This window comes from Numida meleagris, chromosome 1 (genome assembly GCF_002078875.1).
Source record: "Numida meleagris isolate 19003 breed g44 Domestic line chromosome 1, NumMel1.0, whole genome shotgun sequence".
NCBI classification, from domain to species: domain Eukaryota; kingdom Metazoa; phylum Chordata; class Aves; order Galliformes; family Numididae; genus Numida; species Numida meleagris.
The window spans coordinates 40,791,294-40,817,771 of record NC_034409.1 but is presented as its reverse complement, the minus strand read 5'-3'; the positions used below and the strand labels follow the sequence as shown (position 1 = coordinate 40,817,771).

General features: G+C 37.1%; 1 protein-coding gene across 23 annotated transcripts in view; it reads left to right on the top strand.

Moving 5' to 3' along the window:
* The window catches only part of PPFIA2 (PTPRF interacting protein alpha 2), a 209,645-nt gene that overhangs the window by 72,753 nt on the left and 110,414 nt on the right, over positions 1-26,478 (top strand). For 13 of the 23 annotated variants that reach the window (XR_002434677.1, XR_002434679.1, XR_002434678.1 and 10 more), the window contains one exon: positions 22,973-23,107. Coding sequence is in view for 18 of the 23 variants with exons in the window: in XM_021385272.1 (XP_021240947.1) it covers positions 22,973-23,107 (135 nt within the window). In the remaining 5 variants the exon portion in view is untranslated. Of the gene's footprint in view, positions 1-8,479; positions 8,624-13,598; positions 13,636-22,972; positions 23,108-26,478 lie in introns of those variants that run through there. The other 10 variants (XM_021385290.1, XM_021385289.1, XM_021385285.1 and 7 more) reach the window with 3 other exon arrangements.

Sequence of the window (26,478 nt, the reverse complement as noted above, 5' to 3'; positions counted from 1 at the left end):
AAATAGAATCAGTTTATAATACCATTTGGAAATGGTTTCTAAAAATGTAGCTATAATCAGAAGATTGTAGAAAACATTATGTATGTGACAGATAAGCAGACAAATCAGCCCCTTTAATGGGTTAAAACATTGTTCTTCCAATCTATATCCCGTAATACAAAAATTCTCTCATTTAGATAGGCAGTAGCCTCCGGTATTGTGATTGCTAGCTCTAGCAATAACAGTACTTTAGAGTTTGAGAGTAATATACAAGTTTTGAGGACAACATAAATCCCACAGATGTTCAGAAACCCCACTCTTAAGACTTGCTTCCATACTTACTGTTGGAGTTACACACAGAATTCAAATTAAAATCATAATAAATTCTTAAAAAAGTTATTTGTCATGATACAATCAGATTAGATCTAGGACATCAGCACAGCTAATAATTAATGTTAATCATTGCTGGAACATAATTTTGTTGTTGAGGTCTCCTGGCCTCTCTTGGTTTTGGTGCACACTTATTGCTTAATAAGCCTGGAAGTCTTTCTCTTGCTGCTGTGGTGCCTTGCTGGAACCAAGAGGAGGCAGAGGAGGAAGCTCTCTAATTTAAAGCAGAAAAATCCTGGCCTAGAAAGAGATAAAGATGAGATTGAAATGGGTAGACTAAGACTGGAAAAGGAAAGAAAATAACAGTGGAACATTTAAGCATGGAGTCTGGAAGCAGGTGGAGGACCAGAGACACCAGAGGGAACAGGAGCTGGTGGCTGTGGGAGAGTTAAAAAAAAACAAACAAACAAGCAAAAAAAACCAGCAGACTGATGAGAAGTAGAGTGGAGAAGTGGAGAAGTAAGATTTCAATGACACAACACTCCCAGCTGAAAAAGAACACGGAAATGAAGACTTTTAATGGAAATGTGTCAGTTTACATAGCAAAGATTTCTCATGTCTAGAGGCTGAGTCAGGGTGGAAGCACAATGGATGTGCCCCCCTCAGAGAGTATTCTGAGTTCAGATGGAAGCAACCATGAACAATGATATGACAGTGCCTTATACACATAAAGCGCTTCCCTAGAAAACCCTAATCCTGGTATTGGGACCTAAATGACACTCCTGCACTTTCTAAGATAATTTTGCTGTAAATCTATATATGAACAGATATGTTACATTTCAAGTGGCTAGATAGAAATTTTATTGTGATTGTTTCCTCAGCCAATAGGTCTGGTTTATTACATTGCTAGTAGTTGTCTTCTAAGAAGAAACAAACATGTCCCAAGAAATAAAAGGAATTATTTTAAAGGTCAGTATTTCTTAAGGACTTGTTTCATGCTTTCAGCAGATTGGAGTTAGAAATAATTGGAAAGTATGCTGATATTGCATGTGACAGATCAGAGGAAAAAGCTTAAACCAAGGATTATGTTTTGAATTTCTTCAGTGCCTCAAGGAAGTCATTGACTTGGAAATGCATAAATGCTTTATACAGTAATGATTAAATATAAATATAATAAGAAAAGATTAAACATGATTTCAGTTTCCCAAAGGAGTTGCCAAGAAAAGAAATCTATACCATGAGAAGTCTAAGTTGTATATTTCAAATATAGAGTATTTATTTTCTTTATCTGCACGATGACACATCATTAAAATAAATTTAGGGAAATGCTCCATAAATATTACATTTACATTCTGATGCTGCTGCAGTGTGAAGTAGTTTATGTTTACAAGATAGAAATGAGAATATGATCTGCAGAGGTTCAGTTTTACCCGACCTTTGAATTGCACCACTGCTTTTTTGTTCATACTTGGTAAGCCTATAAAAGGTTACTTGGGTAGTGGTATAGCAAATCCTGAAACACTTTTCTTCATTTCTTGTTAAGTTGTAAAAGTTTAATCTAGGTGAAGAAAGGGAGCACAAAAATATTTTAGAAGAGCTTGTCATCTATTAGTTAGTTGTTGTCTGAGCATAATTATAGGGTAGGGGAGAGGTGTGAAGACATGGATGATTTGAAATAAGGAAAATATTTAAAAATTAAACCAAAAGGATGAAAAAGAAACATTATTTAGAGACAAATGAGCAGAAAATAACCTCATGAAGATTATTCTGAAAGGCCTCCTGTAGTGTGCTAGATGCATAAAACTTTATCTCTGTTAAACATATGCTCTCTGTTTGAGTATATTCTTCCAAAGACAAATATTGAACAAATTTTGCTTACATGACTTTTTGATTTTAATGCATATTCTCTGACTTTTTGATTTTAGTATTTTTGTACTTGAATGGGCAAACTCTTTAAGTTTGTGATAAATTTTAAACAGCTGGAAAAAGAAAACTCTTCTGATCTTGATTTACAGTAGATTAAGCAGCAGGTTTACCAAGATTAGTTTGATTCTGTCTAACTTTCTATTGTGAGCATTCTGTGAATACAGTTCTGAAAAATTGATAGTGATAAAGCATAGGAAATGTTACATAAAGCATTTTTAAAATGCTCATTTAAAAAATAATTTTGGATAAATTACCTTATTTTATTTTATTTTAGTGTTCTGAGTCATTCAGTCAGTTTCTAGGTTTATGAACTTAGGAGGATATCCAGAGACTGGTTACTCTCTGAGTACATTGTGGAGGTACTTTTAAGTATCAGTGTGCCTCTGTTTCTGTTTGATTTTAGGTGATGAAACAGGGAAAATCTGAATGTGACAGTTAAACTGTTGGTATTTGTTACGAGTAAAACAAGAGTTCTCCTGTCTTCTCTATGGACAAATCCTCCAGATGAAGATCAAAAAATGCTAACAAAATTCAGTTAATTGTGTCACGATTTATGGAATTAACTAGTATTGTATTTGAGGAATAGACAATAGATTCGTTTAGAGTGGCTGGATGAGAGAATTGAAAAAGAATCAGCTGAGAATACCGTGAAGCGTATTTAGATATGGGCATATGCTAGGTGAATGATTTTCTCTAGTAAGTCCTTAATATCTAGACACGAGCTCATTCTGGGCCCTTTGAAGGGCACGATCCTTACAGGGGAACAGAGGAACAACCTATTTGAGAGTAGATTACAAGGATACAATCAGAACTTGTTTCCACTTTACAATACTGGATTTCAAAACTCACAGAAGTACCTCTTAAAATGGTCTAATGTTTGGTGAATTAAGTACTTTACTATTGATTTCAATATATTTTGTTCAGTTTCATCAGGTGAAAATATGGCATTTTGTCACTTTGATCTACTACTTCTGCTAGAGCAAAATCATTTGAAATTTACTGAAATACTATTAGCCCGAGCTCACACTAGAAAGTCTGATTTTTCTTACTGTCATGCAAAAAGAGTTGAATATTTCCACTTAGTTTCAGAAAGTTTTAGTTTTTTCATTTTCAGGCAAGTTTTTTTTTTTAAATATTGGGTAAGAATCAATACTTATCTTGAGCATGAATCAATTATGATTGATAGCTATACGCTTAAACACTGTCTTTGAAAAGATGCACTTTCTCAAGATGTATTATTTACTATTAGGTAAAGTTAATCAATATGTGTTTTACCTGCCTGGTTATTTAAAACAATATACTTTGTCATATATGACATGGCTGTAGGGTATGCTGTCCATGGAATAATGGAAAAATGATAGTCTTCCATTATTTTTATTTTCTAACACATTTACCCCTCTCTCAACTCTTCCAATTTTGTTGCTGTGCCACAAATGGCTGCATAGGGGCACTCTGGTAAAATAGCATCTAATATGGAAGTGCATATGAAACCAAGGTGTGTCACTGAATTCTTCTGTGCACTGTTTGATCTCCATAAATGTACAGCCAGCCTCACTGAATGTCTGTGGGATCCATATTTTCTGCATGGAGGAATTTAGTGACACACCTTTGCTTCATATGCATTTGTCTGAACCCTTCTTTTCTTTTGGCTCAAAGCTTGCTTTCTGAGGTATGTTTTGTGATAAGACTCTAACTGACTTACCAAGGAAGCAAATGGTGGGTGTCGCTGTGTGGCAATCAACATCATCATGTGAACATTTGAAAGCATTTCCTTCAGAGCTGTTTGCCCCAGGAAGAGAGTGCTCAGGAGTGTTTACTGGCGGAAGATCTGGCCAAGTAGTGCCAGCTTGGTGTGGGAGACTGGGGGAATGATACCATAGTATCCTGTGAAAAACAGGATGCAGGTGGGCACCTCCCTGCTCCCTCTTATTTGCTGGCAAGGCCCAGAAGATAGGAACAAAGGAGTTTTCAGCTGAGATCCCAAAGCCAGAAGCTGCCACTCCAGAGAGAGCTGACTCAACCACTTTGGACTTATAAATAAGTTCGTACTGCTGTTGGAGGTTGTCATCGACCAAAGCGGTCGTCGACCAAAGCGGTTGGCAACCAAACAACAAGCCCTGATGACCCATCACCCAAGAAGATCAACGTCTGCGCTACAAACAACGCTGGACCCCTGGTGGTGACTATCTCTCTTGCTTTCTACAAAGACTCCTTGCTTTTTTATCTCTTTTCTATCGCCCACCTTCCCTTCCCCCTCTCCCTAAGCTACTAGGATTTGTAATAAACTGGTCGGGCTAACATTTGACCCATTGTGTCTTAATCTCACCGTCGGGTATGCATATATTAAAAGAACCCCTTCTCCCTCCTGTAAATTGGAGCGAGACAGCATTTCCGTATCAGATGCCACTTTGTCAGAATGCCCCTCTGCTGCCATCTGTCTCATGGCAACAAAATGTAATGGAATGTTTGTGGGAAGGTTCAACCCCCACTGCCATATCACCAACATCAGCCTCTGAGATTATGGGCCAACAGAATAGAATAGGAGGCATTATTGTCAGAACAGCACTAGTAATTCCCTTCAGTCTCAATTATTCAGATTTCTGACGTTATTTTGTTTGCTTTCCACTTACAATTTAATACATTTTTCAAAGCTGGCTAATTTTGCTAAAAAAAAAAAAAAAAAAGAAGTTTGCTGTTAGTCAGGAAAAGGAGGAACAGTATTTCCTTTGTTTACACTTATGATGTTGTTTCTACACAAAGATGAGAAAGAATAGAAATGAGAGCTCTAACTGAAAAATGAGCTGATCACAAAAGGTAGCATGGCCCGTGCTGCTCACCCAAGACTCTCTGACGGAAGAAATAGCAATAGAACCATGGTATACTCAAGACAGACTCATCTACCATATGAAAGTGTATAATCCAGCCCTCCTGAATTACTGTTTGTTTCTCAGCCCAAGTGTCAGTGATGTCTGTCTTTTCTGTTAATTTATCAGGAAAACTGATTATGCAGTATGTAGCTGAAGCCAATTATCTGTCATGTTGTCACATTATCTCTGCCTTGTCCCTAGCAATTTACAGCTTCCTATTTTATTCTTAGGCAGTAAGTTCTTTCAGAGATAAACCATATTTTTCTCTCCTTTTATACCATGAAGTATAATGAAATATTAGGCCTCAGGTATAGTTTCTAGGCATACTGGTAGAAATTAATAAAAATGATATAATGTGAAATAAATGTGTTGCGTGTATGGCATTTTAGAGCATAGGGACTGAAAGGAAAGTTAACAGTCAGAGATGATGACCCATGTAGTTGATCTTAATGTGAAAGTGTTTCTATGTATTGCACTGCTGATGGCAAAATTTCCAAAGCTATGTATGCATGGGATATAAATTTATATTAGCATTTCCAGAGGATATAAAAGCACCAGTTCTATTTGTCAAATTGTGAAGGTTTAGATCTTGTCCCTTCAAATAAAGTTTACTGGTTTAGACTTGTAAGTCTGATTGACTTTTGAGAGTGGCATAAAGTCAGACTTCTAAGTCAAGACAGAGGAATGTCAACTAGATAGACTACTCCATCCTTGGATTTAAGTTATCAAAATGCAGACAACTTTTTTGAATTAAGAGTTCTCAAAATGTTAAGGCTTTATGAGATCTAGTTTGGTCAGATTTACTACTCTGAGGGACTAACTTTCAGACCTGGTTAGCCTTGCTGCTTCAGCAGATCTGATGGAGAGCATAGCTAATGAGGTACGTTGTCATCTGGGTCCCTGCATGAATTCTTTTTGTGACTGGAAATAGTGCAGTAGGTGCTGGAGGCATTGCTGCTGCTTGGCACTTTTAAGCTGTAGGGAATCACTTATTGCATTACTGCTACCATAGAAACCTATTTCAACTCAACAAAAATTCAATTCATGGAAAAAGCTTTTGAGTCTGAGTCATTCATACGTTGTTACTCCAAAGAGGTTTGACAATGCAGTTGAAACTTCTGGAAACATTTTGCAGTCCCTCAGAATAGTAGTTTTATTCATATGGTTTGAAACTCTGTATCCATAATGTAGTTATGTGGCTTGTCATTTTAGTAGAGCCTGAATATAAATTAACATTTTCCACCCATGCCTGTATAATAACTTCAGTTTCTAAAGAAGTGAAGAAATCTGTGAAAGCTATTGAATTTCTACTGCTGAGTTCTCAGAATTTCAGAGCCCAATACTATCTGACCATGTTCATTTAGGTAGTCCACACAGGGTGAGTTTACTGGCTAATATCAAATTTACTTATTTGAAGAAATTTGACAGTACATGGGATTTTGATTTAGAAAAGTGATCTAGCAAGATACTGAAATCATAGGACAAGCACAATATAGCAATTGCAATGAACAGTTGAAATGTGGTTCCTGCTGCTGGTTTCTCTGTGTTCACCATCATGACTCTGAATGTCTCCAGTCAGCAGGAAGGAGTACATACACAGGTAGAAGCTAGCTCAAGCTCTTTATTCTCTTCAAAGTTCATTTTGATGGTTGTTCGATTTCTATACTCTTATAGCCACATATGCACTTCCCTCATGCTAATCTGTCTGGCTGAAAAAAAGGAAGATAATGTTTTCTATTGATTATTTTAGGCAAGGCCATTTACATAACCAGTTGACCTACTTGTGATACAACCATATATCTACAATAAAGGCCACCCTCTGTCCCCTTGGTGTTGAGATAAATTCTGCTTCCTGTATGACAGCAGTGGCCACTTCTACATTCTTGAATGAGCTTTGTAAGCACATTGTTCTTGCCTACCTTCTCTATGCCTCTTTAATTGTAGAAGCTTTTTGATCAACCACACAGAATCAGTAATGTTACAATTTACAGTAAATATTCTTGGAAGAAGAAAATAGGTAGAAAAAGAAAAGCTTTTCATACATGCATTTATCGCTTAATGGGAGAGAGTTTTGACAATATTCAGATAATAAAAACATTTAATTTGTAAAATACACTTTTTCTGTAAAATCTGGATTACATAAGTGAAATAGAACAGAAACATCATCAGTAAACAAATACAGTACTGCACATAGGGAAGGTGAAGAATAGATCAACCATATAAACAATTATTTTTATTAAGTAATTAGCTCTCTGAAACTAATACAAGTATTTGTTTTAAAATGTTTGTGAAAGATGCCTATATTCAGATATTACGGAGAAGGCCTTTAAAGTATAAGCTAAAATAATTTTATTTTTGTCTATTTAATAATTAAGTTGTGTTAAGTCTTATGCAAACTTTGTTACTATTGAAGACCTCATTCACAGATTATCGTACAGTTTTACATAAGATATTTAATAAAAGAAAATAAATTTATTTAAATGTCAGCATCCTTTATAAAAAAAAAAAAAGAGTATATCACACTGAATAGGCTTCCTGAAACAAAAGAAAAGATACAACTTTATTTCAAATGATAAGGTGGAGGAGGATATTTTCAAATAATTGTATTTCAGCAGATAAGGGCTTCTATGTCAATGTATGCATGTGCAAAAACTGTTAGTTTTTATTATTTCTTTTATTTCTGCAAAGGGACTTATTTCAGATTTTGTATTCAATTCTTTCCTGTTGAGAATTTTTTTTTAATATGATTGCAGTGCTTGCGGTTTTGTTTGCTTTTTCGTTGTTTCTGTGTTTGTTTGTTTGTTTGTTTGTTTCCCCAAAAGACTTAAAAAGAGGTATTTAACAATGAAGTGTTGCCAATACATTTTAACTCATTTAGCTCTGTTATTTTTTGGTAACTGAATCCACTTGAGAAAAAAACAACAGTCCAAGATTTATGGAACTATACCTCTTTATGACGTTAAAGTATATTGCCTTATTAATGTATAAGTTATTAAATCAGGCTTAGAAAATTCACTTCCAGGAAAAATATTTTATAAATTTATGCTGTAGTTCAATGCTGTATTGCTAATATTGGTAGTTATGAAAAACAACAGACTGGAAATGGAAACGGTAGATATCATTCTGCTTTACTGAATACTGAAAACCAACTGATTCAAAAAAAAAAAAGATGAGAAGGAAAAGAGATGCCTCAAGGTGCCACCTTTGCTTCCGTATGTGAACTGATTTTCTTGTATTGCTGTGGTCTATCTGCATAGGTAGCTTCATGAATTTTTGTAAAGTCACATGTGTTTAGTTACATACTAAACACAATGCAATCTTTTGGTTGACAAACAAGTAGATTTTCAGATGAAGAAGAGCTGCATGTCTCTTTCCAGATTTTCTACGCATTCAGATAATAAAATTCATCAGTCAGATCCAGACAAGACAAGATCCACTGACTCACATATTGCCTGTTTGGACCTGTTACCTCATCCCTATGGCAATGATGGCTTTCCTTGGGAATAGTTGGGATGTTACAGGTAAAGCAGGAAGTCTGGAGCAGGCTTGGTCATACCCAGAAGGTTGTTAAGCCCTCTGGTAGCCTTGTGGTTAACAGTATGCACATGGGATTTCTGGTCTGGGGTTTCTCAATCAGTCTTTGCGTGGTCTTGAGGTGTGAATAGTATCACAGTGGTCCGCCTGGGCCTTTATTAGGCCTCATTTCTTGATATATTTCACTGCAATAAATATTTCTTGCACTTTGCTCTATCAGCCCATGGGTCATACAGTCCTGAGATATTAGGTGAGATGTCGCTGTAAATCCTTTTTTAAAAAAAAAATTTTACGTTTATACAGTAAACTACTGTAAATACAGGCTATTTTTTTTCCTTTGTGTGTTTGGGGAAATATGACAAGAGGAAATGGCCTCAAGTTGCACCAGAGGAGGCCTAGGCTGAGTATTAGAAAAAATTTCTTCACTGAAGGGGCTGTGAAGCATTGGAACAAGCTACCCAGGGAAGTAGTTGAGTAACTATCCTTGGAGATATTTAAAAGATTTGGTGCTTAGAAACATGGTTTAGTGGTAGACTTGTCAGTTATAGGTTAATGGTTGGTCTTGATGAACTTAGAGGTCTCTTCCAACTTAAATGATTCTATGATTCTATGTAATCCTTTCATTTAAAACAACCTCCTTTCATCAACAGTCAGCTTTCAAATATACTGAAGTGGAGCAGAGATAAATCCTTGACGCTTTAACCTTAAACCTTATTGCTTTTGGCTTTTTCTGTATCCAAAACTATGTACAAAGGTAAGTGAAAAGTGTTTACAAAGAAAAAAGGAAAAACAAATGAAGGACAAAACACGTTCTTAGTAAGTTCATGTTCTGTGAACTTTTTTTCTGCTTTTTTTGTTTCTAGTTCTTTTACCCTGATTGAATTCAAGTCAGTGTATCTAAGTTTTAGAAGAAGAAAGTACAAAACGGCTAAGAGGTAATTTCAGGTAATGCAGGCTGGCATAGTGTTAGCCTTCTTCCTTGAAAGGTGTTGTGGTTTAAATCTCATAGGCATCTAAGCACCACATAGATCATTGCTTACTTCCCACCACCAGGAACAGGGAAAGAATTGGAAGGGCAAAAGAGAGAAAAACCATGTGTTTAGATTAATGCTTAAAAGATATGAGAAAAGCAAAACAAAACAAAGAAAAACAAGTGATGGAAAATTACTTGCTTATCCCCAGACTGATGTCTGGCCAGTCCCAAAACAGCAGCCCTGGAAAACTCTCACTCCTCCCCAGCAGTTGTTATTGTTGAGCGAGATGTTACGTGGTATGGAATATCCCTTTGGTCAGTTTGGGTCTGCCATCCTAGTTCTATTCCATCCCAGGCTCTTGTCTACCCTCAGCAGTCTTCAGATCTGCAGCACTGTGGATGTATGGCTGCAGGAAGCTTACTGGTGGGAGGAGATGCCACCTGGGCCCATAGCTGTGCACTCCATCAGGCAGTCCCACCCACAAAAGGGAGAAAGTAGCCTCCTGTACTAGGCAGCATCAGTTGTGTAATGAGTAAGAGTGAGACTTCGTGCAGTAATGAGTTGTATATCCTTTTTCTTGAATTAGAGATGAGATGGAGACCTGCTAGTCTCACTCATGGGGCTGCCTCTTTTAGGGGTGGGGAGAGTCCTGGGGGCTGCTGGCCCTTCTCTTTGTGGGCAGAGGGACACCTTGGGCAAGCAGTCTCTACCCTGGCTGGGAGTAGAGGGGGACTGTGGCCAGAGAGACCTGCTGCCTCCTACCCTGGCTCCTCGTGGGGCTCCTCCTGCTTTGAGGAAATGGTGGCTGAGAGGGATCATCTGGCATTTCCACAAAGAATGGCATCCAATGTACTCAGGAGTTCATTGAGCTGGAGTGATGAAAGGCTGCTGAAGGTCTCTGGTCTGGCTATGGGGCTGTCTTCCAGCCTCCTGATAGTGCAGGAGTCCTGTCAGGCCAGTAGCATTTGGGCCTCTTTGCTGCACCACTGCACAGAGAAAGACCTTCTCATCCAGCTCACACAGGCAGAGAGTGGAGACAAGGCTCTCTGCTACAACTAACTTATTGTTTGGTCCCATAGATCTCCTGCAGTTCCCATTGCAGCCAGGGCAGAATGGGATAAAGGATGATACAGTGCTCCTGGAAAAGGGCTGGCCAGGCATCAGGGTGGAGGCTGCCTAGGGGAGTCCTGGGCACCACCCCGCCGGCCCCCTGCTCAGCTGGGAGCAGCACTGATCAAGGAGTGAATGCTGGAGATGTCATGGGGCCGTGAGGTTACCAGCATCAGGTTTACTGGGAGCTCTTCTCACACTGCTGCCAGAAAATGATAGCTGTGTGGGAGGCATGATAGAGGATGGACACTGAGAGTCCCCAAGCATGGCCCAGTGCACAGAACCCTCACTCAACCTTCAAGCCTTGCAGATGTGCTCAGCAGGAATTCTGGAATAAGCCAGGCTGAGCCAGTGCCCCAGAATAAGCAGTGAGGGCCATCCCATCACAATCCGTTGCCTGGTTGTGTCTATTGCCCACTCAGAGCCAGCAGAGTCAGAGGCTCCCAGGTCAGGCTGGGGTCTGTGCTGTGGGGTGTTGAAAGTGGGGTTTGGGAAGCTGGTGTAGCCCAGGCATCTCCTTGAATCTCCTCCTGTTGTGGGAGCTCCTGGGTAGCCACTCTTGGCAGTGCCATCACGAGATAGGAGGGAAGGTGGGCCCTTTTGCCAAATTCTTCTCGCAGTGTTTGTTAGTGGGCTTACAGCTCCAGCCTGAGCTCCTGGCTGTGGAGAGAGGCCCTTGGGAGGCCCAGGCAACCACCATATCCTCCATAACATCACAGAGAAAGTGGCAGAGTAAAGGGGCACTGGGGCTGGGGAAGCCCTGTGTGGGGAATGAGGACAGAAGGGCCTGAAACTCCTAGAAAGGCAGCTGCAGCATGTTGTAGTTGGGCCAGATGCAGCTCACATCCCTGATTTTGCATCCCGCTCCACTCCTGATGCCTGGTTGAGATCTCCTGGCTGAGCAAGGGCAGGAGGTGGGAGCAGCTAGGATGGGATGCCCACCACTGACTTAAGCCTTCCCACTGGGCTGCCTTTGCTGGCAAAATGCTGGCACTGGGAGAGGAGCAGAAAGGAGAGTTGTACCTGCCAACCTCCCCACTTGGGCAAGCAGCACTGCCCAGCCAATCACCCTGTCTGCCCCCTCTGCTGAAAAAGCTAGGCAATCTCTGTCTCTCAGGGCACCGTGCTGAGAGCTGACGGGAGCCTTTTCTGCCCAACAGCCAGTCATTGCCTTAACATCTCCTGAGAAAGCTGGAGAAGGATTTGAAATGATCTCTGCCCAATAGGAAAGGACCAGGGAGTGCTGGTCAACAGCCAGCTGAACACGAGCCTGAAGTGTGCCCAGGAGGCCAAGAATACCAATGGCATTCTGGCCTGTGTAAGAAACAGTGTGGACAGCAGGACTGGGGAAGTGATTGTCCTCTTGTACATGATAGTGGTGAGACCACATCTTGAGTACTGCATTCAGTTTTGGGCCCTGCTACAAGAAAGACATTGAGGTGTTAGAATGCATTCTGAGAAGAACATTGTTGCTCATGAACGGACTAAAAAACAAGATATATTGAGGAGCAGCTGAGGGAACTTGTGCTGCGTAGTCTGGAGGAGTCTGAGACCTCATCACTCTCTACAACTGCCTGAAAGGAGTTTGTAGCAAGGAGGGTGTCTGTTTTCAGATGACAAGTGATAGGACACAAAGAAATGGCCTCAAGTTTCCTGTATCACAGAAGGTTTAGATTGGATCTTAGGAATAATTTTTTCATGGAGAAGCTGGTCAAACACAGCAAGGGGCTACTTAGGGAATGGTAGAGTTGCCATCTCTGGACGTAATTTAAAAGATGTGTGGTTGTGACACTTAGGGACATGGTTTATTCTTAGCCTTGATAGCATTAAGTAATTGTACTTGATGATCTTGAAGATCTTTTCCAACCAAAATGATTGTATGATTCTGTGCCTGAAGGGCTAAATAACAAGATGTGGACAGAGAAGCACAAATTGCTTAGGCTCTGAGCAGTATCAGCCTCTGGGCCATCCATCCAGTGGGGATCTCAAAAGTTGATAGCTAATTTACCCTTATTTTGATGTAAATTTCTTATTTATTTATTGACTGCAATCACCAGAATCCTTCAGAGCTCTGGAACTGCTTGTCGTAGCCCATGAATATGCTGTGCATTTAAGATATAATTTATAAATTACCTCCATTCATAAACAGCATGTGAATGACACCAGTGAAAATGTCAATTAATTGAAACTTATTATTCAGTGTCCCATTTTTGTTGAATGAAGAAGACTATATTATTTTTGCTGAAACAAAATCAATAAAGGCCTTTAGGATAATATTTATTATTTCAATCATAATCATGTTTTAATATTTTATTGCTTATCATTGTAAACTACAGGACTTTATCAGCTTCTCTCTTTAGAGAGAAAAAAAGATATTTACTCACTGCATTTTCAGACTTGAACTGCTGCTACATGTTTTGCATCAATTATCCTGTATTCTTATAAAAAAGCTCTAGAGGCTTTAGTAGTAGCTGACAGCATAAAGGTGACACTGCTAATGTCTGAATGTTAACATAATTTTAAGATGTTTTATTAGTGAAAACAGAGGCTAGTGATAGCTTTGTTGGTTGTGCAATTTCTGATATAAAATATACCATTCCTTAGTTTGGTGCTCTTGGCATATGTACATTGTATGTTTTTCCTCAGGACAGCGTCTGTATCAATAATTAACAACTGATAGTACTTATTTATGAAGAACATCTGCAACTAATTACCTTGTTTTCTCTATTGAAGTTTTAAAAGCCAGTCTTAGTAATATAGACCAAACAAAAATTCTTTGTTAACAATTTTTTTACCTTGTAAACAGTGTAAAGCAAAGTTTGAATAAATTTTAATGTTACTCCCAATGTGTGTAAAAAAAGCAAATGTTCCATTACAGATTGCTGGAAAGAGCAAAATTGGAATTCCTTCTTAAGGTAAATATTTGTACTTTTTGGATATTAAATACCTGTTTTGACCAACTGTAGAGCTGATAAATCAGTATAAGATTTAATGTAACTAACAAACAAACATTTTTTATCTTACATTTCTTATCAAATAAAAAGCAGATTAATGAAATCTATGGCTTAAATTAACTACAATAGAGACACCAAGAAAGAGTTATGTGTAAATGCAGTTCCATCGTAAAGTTAAATATATACTGTAGTCATCTAAATTAAATGATCAACCAGTAAAATTCACATTAGTGAAACAATATATATTAATTGTCGTAGACTCAAAAATAGAAATATCTTCCAAGTACCATTTATTCCATCTTCATTCTCTGAGGTGAGACATAAATCCTTACTGTATTCTCATTTGGACTTCCTGATATTCATCCTGACTGGTCTTGTTGTCTTGATATCTCCGGCAAGAGCCAAACCACCTCATACTGCTCCACTTGAATACTAGCACCTGTAAGAGTGGGTTAATTACTACAACTCCATAATTCCTAGAATTTTTTGAAGGTGATTTCCACCAGTGATACCAACTGTATAGTGGTCTGTGATACCTAAAACTGGGATTTTTTTCACTTCTTTCAAATAAGCTTAGACTAGGACCAGTCTGACCAAGAACAAATATCTCTAGGGCAGATGAGGCTGTTCATTCAATTCACTTAACAGAAGCCCTATTTAGAAAAATAAAGCACTATAAGTTGTAAGGCTTTGTCCAACACAAAAGCATGTTTGTTCAGTCACATCCTAAATGTACCTTCTTCTTTGTTCATCTTCGGTGACCAGCATGAATATAGAATTATTTCCAACATGCAACACAACTGAGATGAGATAAAACTCACACTGAAAATCTGACACAGTCAAGAATCAGGTAGACTTGCAGGAGGATGGCTGCATCTATTCTTGAAAGGAAAAGGTCAAATACGGTTTAGGTAAAGAGATCTGTTGATTCATGAGGTCAGTTACTAGACTTGATTCTCATTTTTCTTTGACAATTCTTTTGTCTGATAAAAATAGGAAATAGAAATTTTTAATTTAGTTACTCGTTAAACTATGTCTAATATTCAGAAGTTTATGGAGTGCTTTCAAAATGACAGAATTAAGCAAGCACATGTTTTCTCCTTCCTCCTTTTTTATATATACTTTTTTTTTTCACTGTGAGCAACTTTGTGAAAAAATGGGAGACTGTGGAAAAGATCCAAAAGATCCAATATTTTGACTTCATTTTATAAAGTGACTTTAAAAAAAAAAGTATACTTAAAATATTAAATGATTGAATGTCATTTAATGCACTATGAAAGAGTACAATTTTGCTGGGAAAGGAAGGATGTGTTCTTAATCAGAATAACAGACTTGCTGACCTGTTATTAATAGCAGAATTAGTGATCAGGGATAAGATTTACCCAGAGAAAATGCTGAGGATGAAGGGAAGGAGACAAGTGTCATAACAGTGTATGTTCCCCAAAATGAGGGAGAAGTAAAGGTCACTCTGTGTTTTGTCAAGTTTGCCTGGAAGAAAACAAGATGCTGTACCAAGAAGTCAAAGCTAAGAAAGTTGAGTTTGAACAGTGCATCAGACATACTAAAAATCAACCAGACTTGTAAGCTGGATTTGGCAACAAAATAAGATTACTTACCAACATTATAAGAGAAGGGCTGTTCTGTTTACTGGTAAGTGTGTGTTGCATCTTACAGTAACCCTTCATATATTCCCTCTGTCAGGATTTATTTTAGGTTATTTCTTAAGGCCATATACTGACCTGAATCTGCCTTCTAATTGAGAGTTGTATGTATGTGTTTTTATGCTGATGCCATTGTACAATCTGTAATGTACTTCAATAATTTGCATGTTAGGTAGGGAGATTTCCTTTATAATTTCATGTTTATTTTAATTTTGCAAAAAAAAAAAAAAAGCAGAATTATAAGCATAAAATAGAACTGCTGGCAATGGATAGTCATGTAATTAAAACAGAAATTTATTCTTTGCTTATGCTATTTCTCTGGAACCATTTCACATATTTAATATTTAAATATCTAGAAAAATATTCTTCTCATTAGCTGGAATAAAGTTACTCCCATTTTCCTCTGACATCAGTCCCTTGGAAAATTATTTTATGATGTGGTCATAGTCTGTCATTTTGCTCTTTATTGTATAGATGATGAATTTTTTACTAAGGAATAGTAAATTGTCATCAGTTTTGATGCAGTACAATATTTAATCATCAAGACATACTCTTGTAAATAACTTCAATGTTAAAAAGTGTAATAATGTACTCTAATATAGTCTGCAGCATAACTATATCAGAACTATATTAGAGGAAATGAATAAGAATATCTGTGGAAAAAAGCATTTATTATTGAATGGAATTAGCTGATAGTGGAATCTCCTTTATTATTCCGCTGATTCACTTCCAAACTTCAGTAGCATGACTTGAAGAAAGATACGATACAACTCCAATTAACAACGCTTCTGAAAAGCATGTTGATGTAGTATCCTACATGAGTAAAACTTTTAGAAAATATAGTATGTGTGGCAGAACATTCTGAAGTAGAGGTAATTAAAGCACATTGCGATCCAGTCTGTATTTCCATCCTATAATATCTATAACATACAAGATTTTTAAAGTTACCCATCATAATATTTACAAATCAGTAATGTTTTACCCCATCCTTCAATAATAACTCAGTAGCCGTTCAATTTGGTTATAGATTCTTTGTGCTTCAATATTCACATCGTTAAGAAACAAAGCACATAAAAAACAATTGTTTCTATTTTCAAAAGAAGAGAATTTGCTGTTCTTCACTGTGGTACCTATTCTAATTTGAACAAATCTGGTTATCGTGAACTGCAAAACAAGGTATCTTTAAATTTGCTTTCCTTAGGGGAAAAAAGACTAATTTCATTCTTGCACATGAATAGGAGAGAATGACACTAGCTGAATATAGTTGATTTGCTACATCATAATAATTACAAAAAAAAATTTAAAATTGCTATATTTTTTATAAATTTTAGCATTTACTCCTTCATGGATGGAGGCTGTAGTGTTGTTTGAAGAGTCAAGCTATATAATTTGATACTAAGGATGACAAATAGGAAGGTTGAATTATTATCAAATACTGTATTGGACTTGATATAACTTTAGATTGTTCATTATATTGTACCTTTTTTCCTTGTCCTCTGTTCTACTGTTGCTTAAGTTTGAAACCTGGCCTTGTTTGAATAGATCTGTACCCACTGGCATTCTTCAGGAAGCATAAATTTTAGTGATCCATATACAACAAGTAATATGGAGCACCAATTCTCAATTCCTCAGAAATAGAGGGAGTTGGGAAAACTATTAAAAACAGCAGATCACATACCTCATTCAGCAACTTTCCGCTACAGAGCAATTAATCCTCAAAAAGTAGGAGTCTCAACTGAACACTTTTTACCTGATGTTGTATAAAATATAAGATTTTAAATTACATATTTGCAGGCTAATTTGGGAAATAATGGAATACAGGCTTGTGTTCAGTTTTTCAGCACTGATGAGAATGTGAGACTTGGGTCGTTTTTGTGGCTGTATTACTTCTGAACAGTAATTCTAAAAACATGAATTACCTTAATATTATTACTGACCTAGATTCAAGATTTTATCATGTCAAATTTGTGCTTATGTCCCCTGGGTGAAGTGTCAGATTTATTCCCAAAGTAACCCCAAGTAAGAAAATCATTGAAATAAATCGAACCATTTCCATGATGTTCATGCTGCTAGGAAGATCCAATTTGGCTTCAGAAATCTGTAGGAATGCATTTTTCTATGGCAAGTGTGTCCTACAGCAGGAAAATTAGGCAGAATACTCCACAAGTCCTGACAGTTGTATGTTCTTCCCATTATCTTTATCTCAAAGTACTGTCAGTTGAACTAATATTTAAATAGGTATCAAATGAGTTTCTTTTTGGGTGACTTAAAATGTTTTTTGAATACTTTTGAGCTACTGGTGCTTCTAAAAATCAGGAAAGTAACATGATATAGTTGTTGAAAATAGATAACAGTTTTAAAAAAGCTAGGTTACATGTGCTGCAATGCTAAACCAAAATATACATATGTATCTGAGCTAATTTAATATGTACATTATTATTATGTATATTATATACATTTACTCTATTATAACCCTTTGCTCTCTCTTATGATTCTTTTCTGGAGCTTTCTAGAAGAAAAATATGTGTTTTGTACTTATAGGTAATAAAAGAGAAGTGGGATTTTATTTTTGCTCGGAATTTCCAATTACATCTGTTTTTATTTGGGACCAGAGTCATAACAGTAAATACTCCATTCACAATAGTAGGCCATCCACAGAGGGGCTATATTAGTATGAGATGGTTTCTTCTACCCAGAAAGAAATGGTTGTATGAGCAAATATTTGCAAGATTTAGTTCAAAATATAATGTAGTTTCTTGGTGGAGAGCTATGTAACCGTTCTCATCCCATTTTCTGTTCAGTAAAAGTGTTGATATTATCTGTTCTTGTAGACGTTAATATTGGCTCTAAACCCCTGAAAAGTGTTTTTTTTCCTTCTTCCAAGGAGCACTGATGTGTGCTTCTGTGTGGGTAAGTGTCTGCATGCTTCAGAATCTCAGACAATGCCCACAGTTCTGAAAAAAAAATGGAGTGTGGGTTAACAAGTCCACTGTGTTACTGAGTTAATTTTCTCTCTTATGTAACAGAAATTTCCTCCTCTTCATTTTTCTCTGTGAATTAATAGTTTCTCACATTGTCACATTTAATCATACTTCTCACATGCTTGATATCTTGCAGGCCACTAAATAAACCAAACATACATTGATAATTCCTGGGTAGTTTGAAGCACGTTTAGAGGCTAAGTAAGACCTAATAACACCCCACCTTGCCTATCTGAACCAATGGTGTGCGTTAAACAAAGTAATTCGAAGTTCATATTAGAGATTCACTCATTCCATTTGATGTGGCCACATCCACATTTCAAAAGATTGACATGAGACCCAAATATGGAAATGTAACATTCAACCTGATCTAGAATCAAGGGCTGTTATTATGGCTCTTCTGTAGTAAGAGAAACAGTGACTTTCATCCAGAACTTCATAGTCTTTTGTATTGCTAATCGCTGTCAACAAGGTTGAAATTTCTGTGCTAGTAGTGATGAAATGGCTAAAGTAAATCATTGGTATTTTAAAAAGCATGGAGAGTTTTTAGCAAAATTTCCAATGAAAGAATAATAAGAAAAGAAAGAAGGTACAATTTAAGAAAATTAAATTGTATTAAAACATAATAAATTAAAGGTTAAAACTCTCAGAGTATAGTCAAAGATTGTAATTTCTGTTATTGAATGACTTACCTCTAAATTTGTGGGAAGGAAAATCTGTCTACATAGATAGTGTTGACTGAAAAATAAAAATTGTAAAGCCTAACCATTCTTTCTCTGTGCAGAGATTAGTTCGTTCTTTCATCCTGAAATGAAATGTAGTTCAAAGAAGGCAGTTCCAGGGGAACAGATTTCAAGCTGAATACTCCCCATCGTCTCTGAAACTGAATTTTGTTTTTCTTCTTTTTCATTTTTTTTAGGGAGGTTAGGGTGAGGGAGAGGCATACAAAATTTCTTCATTCTTTCATTAAGGGGTTTGTATGATGAGAGGCTGTTTGCATTTTCATTTGAGTTCAACTCACTCCATACTGGACTGTACTCACAAGCTGAACAATCAAGTGTTGCAGCTCTGAAGTCTCATTTCTCTGGCATGCCCTCACCTAAGAGGCTTGTTGTATAGGTTTTTTGTGTATTAGTCCATGAAAAAATGAATCTTGCAAACCTTTCCTGGGAACAATAAGCAGAGAAAGCAGCATTTGTTCAGCCACCCCTAGAGGCAGAGATGTAATGGTAAGGATGCTGTGGCACGCCTCCCCGCACAGCCCTGCTGCCAGCACATCTGGCAGCACTGTCAGCCTGCCTGTCCCTGTGGTCCCCCCTCTCCTGGGCACCCCCAAGCCTGTGCTCTACATCTCAGCTGCTATGCCAGGGGAAGTCCTTGACTTTCAGATTTGTAATGCCAAATTGTCCTTTCAGTGGTCACAAATTTTCATGGAATTTGTTTTTGAGGCTTCTGCCCTCTCTTCAGAGATATGTATGGGATAAGTGAAGCGCTGTCATTTTGAGTCAGCTATTTTTCAGTCAGACTGAGTGTTATAGCCCAAGTATTAAGACAACAAGGAAAATAGCAGATAAAATAGACCCCAAGATTATTTTTATTCACATGGCAAAAAAAATACTTTAGTTGTTTCTCATGAAAAAAGAACTTAATCTCTTGTTACCATTTTGTAATATAAGACCAGTGAAATCAACTGAGTAATTTTCATTGTTTTGATTCTCTTTATTTCTCAATTATCTTTATATCCTAACAACTTCTACATAAGCTATAAGAGTGTGGTTGTACGTGTCAAGTCACATTAGTTATGCAACAGATCTCACCTTCAGGGCCCGCAAAGTATGACTGACCATGCAAGATTTCGGCTGCAAACAGTAATTCCAGATGACAGTATTCCCTTGATCCCTGTGTATATCAGGAGGAATTGCAAGCGCGGAGGTCGTTATCATCACATGTTTTTTATTACATAACTGGGTAAAACAAAAATATGTTTTGCTTTGTTTCTAACCTGTGGGAGAACCATGTTCTCTGGAGCATTACAGTGTCATATCTCAGGGATACCTTGGGCTGAAAGGGAATGCATACGTAAAATGGGTTTCACTTGTAGTTATGGAAACATGAATTGAAAAGCAAGCTATCGTAAGCTTTTATCACAGTAGTTAATTTGTCAAAGCAGACGTGACAGAAGTAATTTGTACAGCTCTAGGGCAAACTCAATTTTACTTTGAGGCTTTTCCTGCAATACACCTGTAAAGCAAACACCGAGAAAAATACTATCATCGTTTGATTCTGAGAAGCCAAAGGTCTTGATTCAGGAACAGCCACTAGTCCTTCAGATGAAAAGAGCAATGTGAGCACTTCAGCTCCAGAGATATGAGGAGCTGGCTGTTCTTGTAAATTCTGATCCTGTAATAGAGGAATTTCAGAGAACAGCAGCAACTGAATAATTAAAAGATGTGAAGGATCTGTGTCAGCGGCTGAAGGAAAAAGTCTAAGGTACTAGATATGTGCAGCCCAGCCAAACTGGAGGTTAATATTACGCGTATAGACTGAAGATATTTGGAGGCTGAGAGGAAATGGTTAAATATCTAACTCCAGGAGCGTAATTTTGCTTAATGATTTGCTTTTAAGCAAGGGAAAGCTTAAATTTCATGAAGAATAAAATCCATACTGTTCAACAAAGTAGTAAAACTCAAATACTGAATTATCTGAGATTATATTGGCCAAAGCATTAGGGATCATACTGCTGGTAGTAGGCTTGTCTTGGCACAGCAAAGAATGTACAATTTTATAAACTCATATATTTCTCTGTTTCCAAGCAAAACAATAAAAGCATGCTAACAGACTGCTTTGCCTTATAGTAGTTAATAATTGGGACTGTAAATCACCAGATGATGCTTGCTGTCCTTTCCACCACTGACACCCATTCAGATGCTGAAGATCTATTTAAATGCCAGCTAAAACAATATAAAGAAATGGAAAGTGGTAAATTAAAATAATATCATACTGCTTGTACTAGTGGTATTAGCAATGTATATTAGCAAAAAGAGTTCCACACTGTGGCACTGTAAAGTTTATCTTATAAGAATATAAAAGAAGGAATATGTGCATATGTGTTTTCCAGCTTCAGAATTCCAATTCAATCTGAATGGAAATCATGGGCTTGTTTTAAATATGGCATATTCATTTGGTATGTGACATTAATTACAACCCCAAAAAAGGAGTTCAAGCAAAACTCTAGACAGAACAACACTTCTACTACTTACTAAAGATCTAAAGGCAAAAGTTTTAATAGTACTTTTGAAAAGTGAGCAGAGTTTTAAATCTCATTTCCAAAACTAATACAGGAACTCTAACATCACAGTATACTGCAGAGCCTGAAAAGTTCTTGACCATTAATATTTAAGGTGAAAATTCTGATTAAGATATATGGCACAAAATATTGCATGGTTCATGTGATCAGTAGCTAATCTCTAAAATAAAATCAGTTGAGGATTTTAGAATAATTTTCTTACTGCCATGCAATCTGCATAGAAGCTTAACATGAATTAACATTCAGCTGCTGATAAAGTAAAAAATACCTATATATGTATTGATAGTATATCAATATATTATTGAAAATATAATATCATTATTATCAATAATATGCAATTAACTATTTCTAAATTTGATTAAAACTGAAGGAGCCTGAGAATACCAACACAACTTCTGTCGAAAAGCACTTCAGTTTGGATAAAAGCTGCTTCCCACAGCTTGAAGGGAGACAGTGGACTGAGTTCGTTTGAAATCACTGCTAGCTTTTGTCTTAAAGAAGTAGATTTAGACTCAGGTTCATCCTGCCAGCTGATAAACCACCTGGACATGTTTATTTTTCTTAAACTCCTTCTTCTGGAGGGAATTAAGAATGAATGCAGTTTAATCCTGTCTGCTCATGCATGGTTTTTAACAGCTATTAACTATTTTAGTCAAACTCAATTAACTTAAAATTTTAAAATATGTTTGTACTTCTGTTTAGCAGCAATGGTGCTCATCTGGACACCTTTTCTTTCTGGCACAATTACATATTTCAAACACTTTTCATTGTTTGCCTCACTGTTTTCATGAGACACAGAATCTTTTCAGTGTTACAGATAAAATTAGCCACTACCATTTAGTGTATGTTGTGCCTGTCAAAAGTAAACAGATATGAATTGAAATCTTCTAGTTATTGAACTTAATGTTAAGTCTGTGACTGCCACTGGTATGCATAAAATTTTATGTGTATTTTTGAAGAATAAAAACAATGGTAAAATCAAGACATTTTAATACTAAGCAAATGCATTGAGAGTTGCATCTCATTATGCATGAAATTATAGTGTCTTCCTTGCTACAAAATAGGCCAGTTGTGTTCTTCTTATGCTTTAGTTCTGATAATTTATGTATGGGGGATGTTGTCACTCTGGTAGTGTTTTGTATAGATGCTTTTTATCAAATTTATTTGGCTTTCAATGAAAAAATGCATCATTTGAAAAGCTTTTGACAAGTGTTGATTTTTACATATGCTATTTTAGTTTGTGATGATTTCTAAATATTATGTAAATCCCAAAACTCTAGAATGCATATAGATTTGATTAATTTTATGTTTACATCTTGAGTAACTTCGTGCTTAATTTCATTCCATAGGAATTTGCTGCACTGACAAAAGAATTAAATGCATGCAGGGAACAGCTGCTTGAAAAGGAGGAGGAGATATCAGAACTGAAAGCTGAAAGAAACAACACAAGAGTAAGTGAACAGCAGACCTTTTCTGGATATCATGTATGTATAAAGTAGGAGACAAAACTTGCCTTTCTTGAAAATGTATTTCAATAAGTACATGAGACTTGTCAGGATCTAAGTAATAGGATGTATCTACCATGCTACAGATCTGCAGAAAATGACTGTGTGCTAGATTTTGTACGTAGCAAGGTATGTATATTCAGTTTTAATGCTTTCTAAAGCAAGAGACTTACTAATCTTTCCAAGACCCAGGCCCTACATAAGTAACCTGCACAGACCCACATCTCTTTTCAAGGCAAAGGGCAGGGGTGCAGCCCACTCAGCTTTCCTTTGTGCCTTGAATTTGATCTGAATAAGGATGAGATGAAGGCTGCCACATATATCACAGTAACTATGCTGTTAAGTCTAAATGTAGCCATTGTGATCCTTGAGGTAAATGTCAGATACAGGTGAGTGAGGACAAAATTTCACTCCTGAGTTTGCTATGTTCTGCTTCAATCAAAAGCCGTTATTCTGTCTGCAACCAAGAATCCATATAGTGCCTACCGGAATAGATCTCAGAGATGCTGAACACCAAAGATGTTTTATCATATGCATGTTGCGTTTTTCTATGATCTGGGCAGCTCTTCCTGTTTTCATCCTTTCACTAAACTAGCAGCACTTTGTGCCTCATGTAACATCTTTCCCTGGTTACCTGATTGGCATTCTGAAGGATATCTAGCAAGATACTTGACAAAAGAACTGCAACAGTCTTTCTTCATCCTTTTTTTTCTGCCCAGATATAGCACTAGGGTGCCACAAACTCCAGAAATTCAAAGATGGACAAGTGATACAGATGTCTACAAAGAGACTTAGTGCTTCATCTACCTCCATGCTAGCTTAAAGGAGCAAGAAGAGATGATCACATTTAATGTAAATGTCTTAGATGTGTTGAGATTGGGAAATGTGATGGGAAACATAGATAAAACCTACTTTTTCCTCCCATGACCCTTACATAATCTAAACAGTACAAAATGGCTCCCACAAAAATAGAATTAATTAATGAAGAAGGACTTGGGACTTGCAATCCATTCTTTAGGTTAGCAAGCCACTAGGAAAACTAGTAAAGTCAACTTCATAAAGTTACATAGAACAAAGAATACTTTGTATTAATTTCTAGCACAAACTTTTGAAGACAAAGGTATGATTAAGATAAATGCCTGGACAATTGTACCTATTTGGTAATCTCCATGTATGCATTCCTCCACAGAAGATACCTCAATTTGCCTTTCTTTACAGAGAAAAATAGTGCACATAATAAATTTGAAATGTATTCTTCTCAGTCATCATAAATTCTTCTTAAGGATGTGCACAATGCTACCTAGCAGAAAGTTTTTTCATTTCACTGCAAAGCCCATTGAATACCAAGTTTGTACCCATACTTCCTAAGGGTCAGATCGAATAAGTAGCTCAGACAAAGAGAAATACCACGACAGCCCTGTAGTCAAAGATAGTCGCATGCCAAACAACTGTGAGAGAAAAGAAAATCAAGTTAGGTACAGGTCAAATTAAGCTCTGTCATAGCACTTTCTTTGCAAAATAAGAAATTTAATTATTGTCCATTTTTGTTCTTTTTATGTTATCCGAAAGAAAATTTGTTAACAGATTTTCCAGGAGAACTTAATGCCAATTACTGAGTTACAAAGTATGGTGACCTTACCAGAAGTCCTTGCAGTTTAAACAAATACACTCAACTAATTTGTCTTATTAATGAGTACAAAGGTAGGCATTAGAGATGAAAAGATTTAGTGTACAAAAATATATAGGAAATGCAGGAAATGCAAGAGTAAACAAGAGGGGAAGATAAAGATAAATGTTAAGGAGGAAGGAGAGAGAAAAAAATCAGATATGTGACTGATGCCTTACACTATCCTTCAGCATTTTCATTAACATGTTGTCATCCATCATGTCATGTATATATTTTTGCCAGGCTGTCAGCTGCCATATACCTAGTTAGTTCCTGGAGTCTTCTGTAATAGTCATGTTGTCTTCTATAGGCTCCTGTACACTGTGTTTATAGGGAAAGACTAGCATTCCAGGTACACAGCTGTTGTCTTCAGAATACAATCATCTCCATGACACACTAGATAAGAGATTTCCAGCAACAAGTCATTTCCCATAATGAAGCACTTTTACAAGCTGATATTTATGCTGTTAGTGGAAAACTAGCATTAATAGTTTGTCAGAAAAAAGCTGCTACATTTTTTTGTTGTTGTTGTTATTAGAGATTCTCATTCAAATAATATTTAGAAGACCACAGAAGTACTTTTGCAATGAGGAAAAAAAATGTCTTTTCTAACATCTAAAGTGAGTCCAGCTAGTTCTTCTTTCCATCCACCCCACTAGCATTCACATCTAACCAGCTCTGGCTCTGCTATGCCCCAGGACACTCTCATGCATAGCCACACTTATCACCGTGACTGAGTACAAACACTTTTTCCAGGTAGCACTTTCTACTACTTATCATTAAAGAAGCTCAGGTCTAGATTCTTGGGTTCCTATTTTGAACCTTTTTAATGCAACCTTTTATCTCCCTAAAAAACTACATGACGAAATTTGCCATTTTATGCCGAGCTGCAGCAGCAGATCCTGACAGTAGAATGCATTAGAGAGCAAATGTGCTGGAATAACATTCTGTGAGTCCCATAAACTCTTGGTCTCTGCCAAAAGAGCACACCTTATAGCTTACCCTAGTCTTAAGTTCCTCGTCAGTCCTTCCAGCAGAATTCTTAAACAAAGCTTGCTGGAAAACTTTTGCTATAAAATATGTATTTTTACTGCCTACTATAATTAACTTCTCACATATTATAGTAAAAATATTCTCATGTCACAAACTTAGATGACAACTTAATCTGCCAGTACATGAGGCAACATGAAAAATGCAGGAGCATATGTATATGTATTGATTAGTGTGATGTTACTGACAGGAAGACAAACAGGCTCTCTCTGTAAAATCATTACACATGATTTTGAAAACATATACAAAAATAGTTTACTAGAAACTATTATATAGAGGGAAGGGATGCTATCCAGAGGGACCTGGACAGGCTTGAGAGGTGGGCCCATGCCAACCTCATGAAGCTCAACAAGACCAAGTGCAAAGTCCTGCATCTGGGTCAGGGCAGTCTCAAGCACAAATACAGGTTGGGCAGAGAATGGCTTGAGAGCTGCCCTGAGGAGAAGGATTTGGGAGTGTCGATTGATGAAAGATTCAACATGAGCCAGCAATGTGTGCAGTCCAGTTCTGGGTCAACCAACACAAGAAGGACATGGAGCCGCTGGAGCAGGTCTGGAGAGCACCTCCCCTATGGGAAAAGGCTGAGAGAGTTGGGGCTGTTCAGCCTGGAGAATAGGGAAGGGAAGGGGAAGGG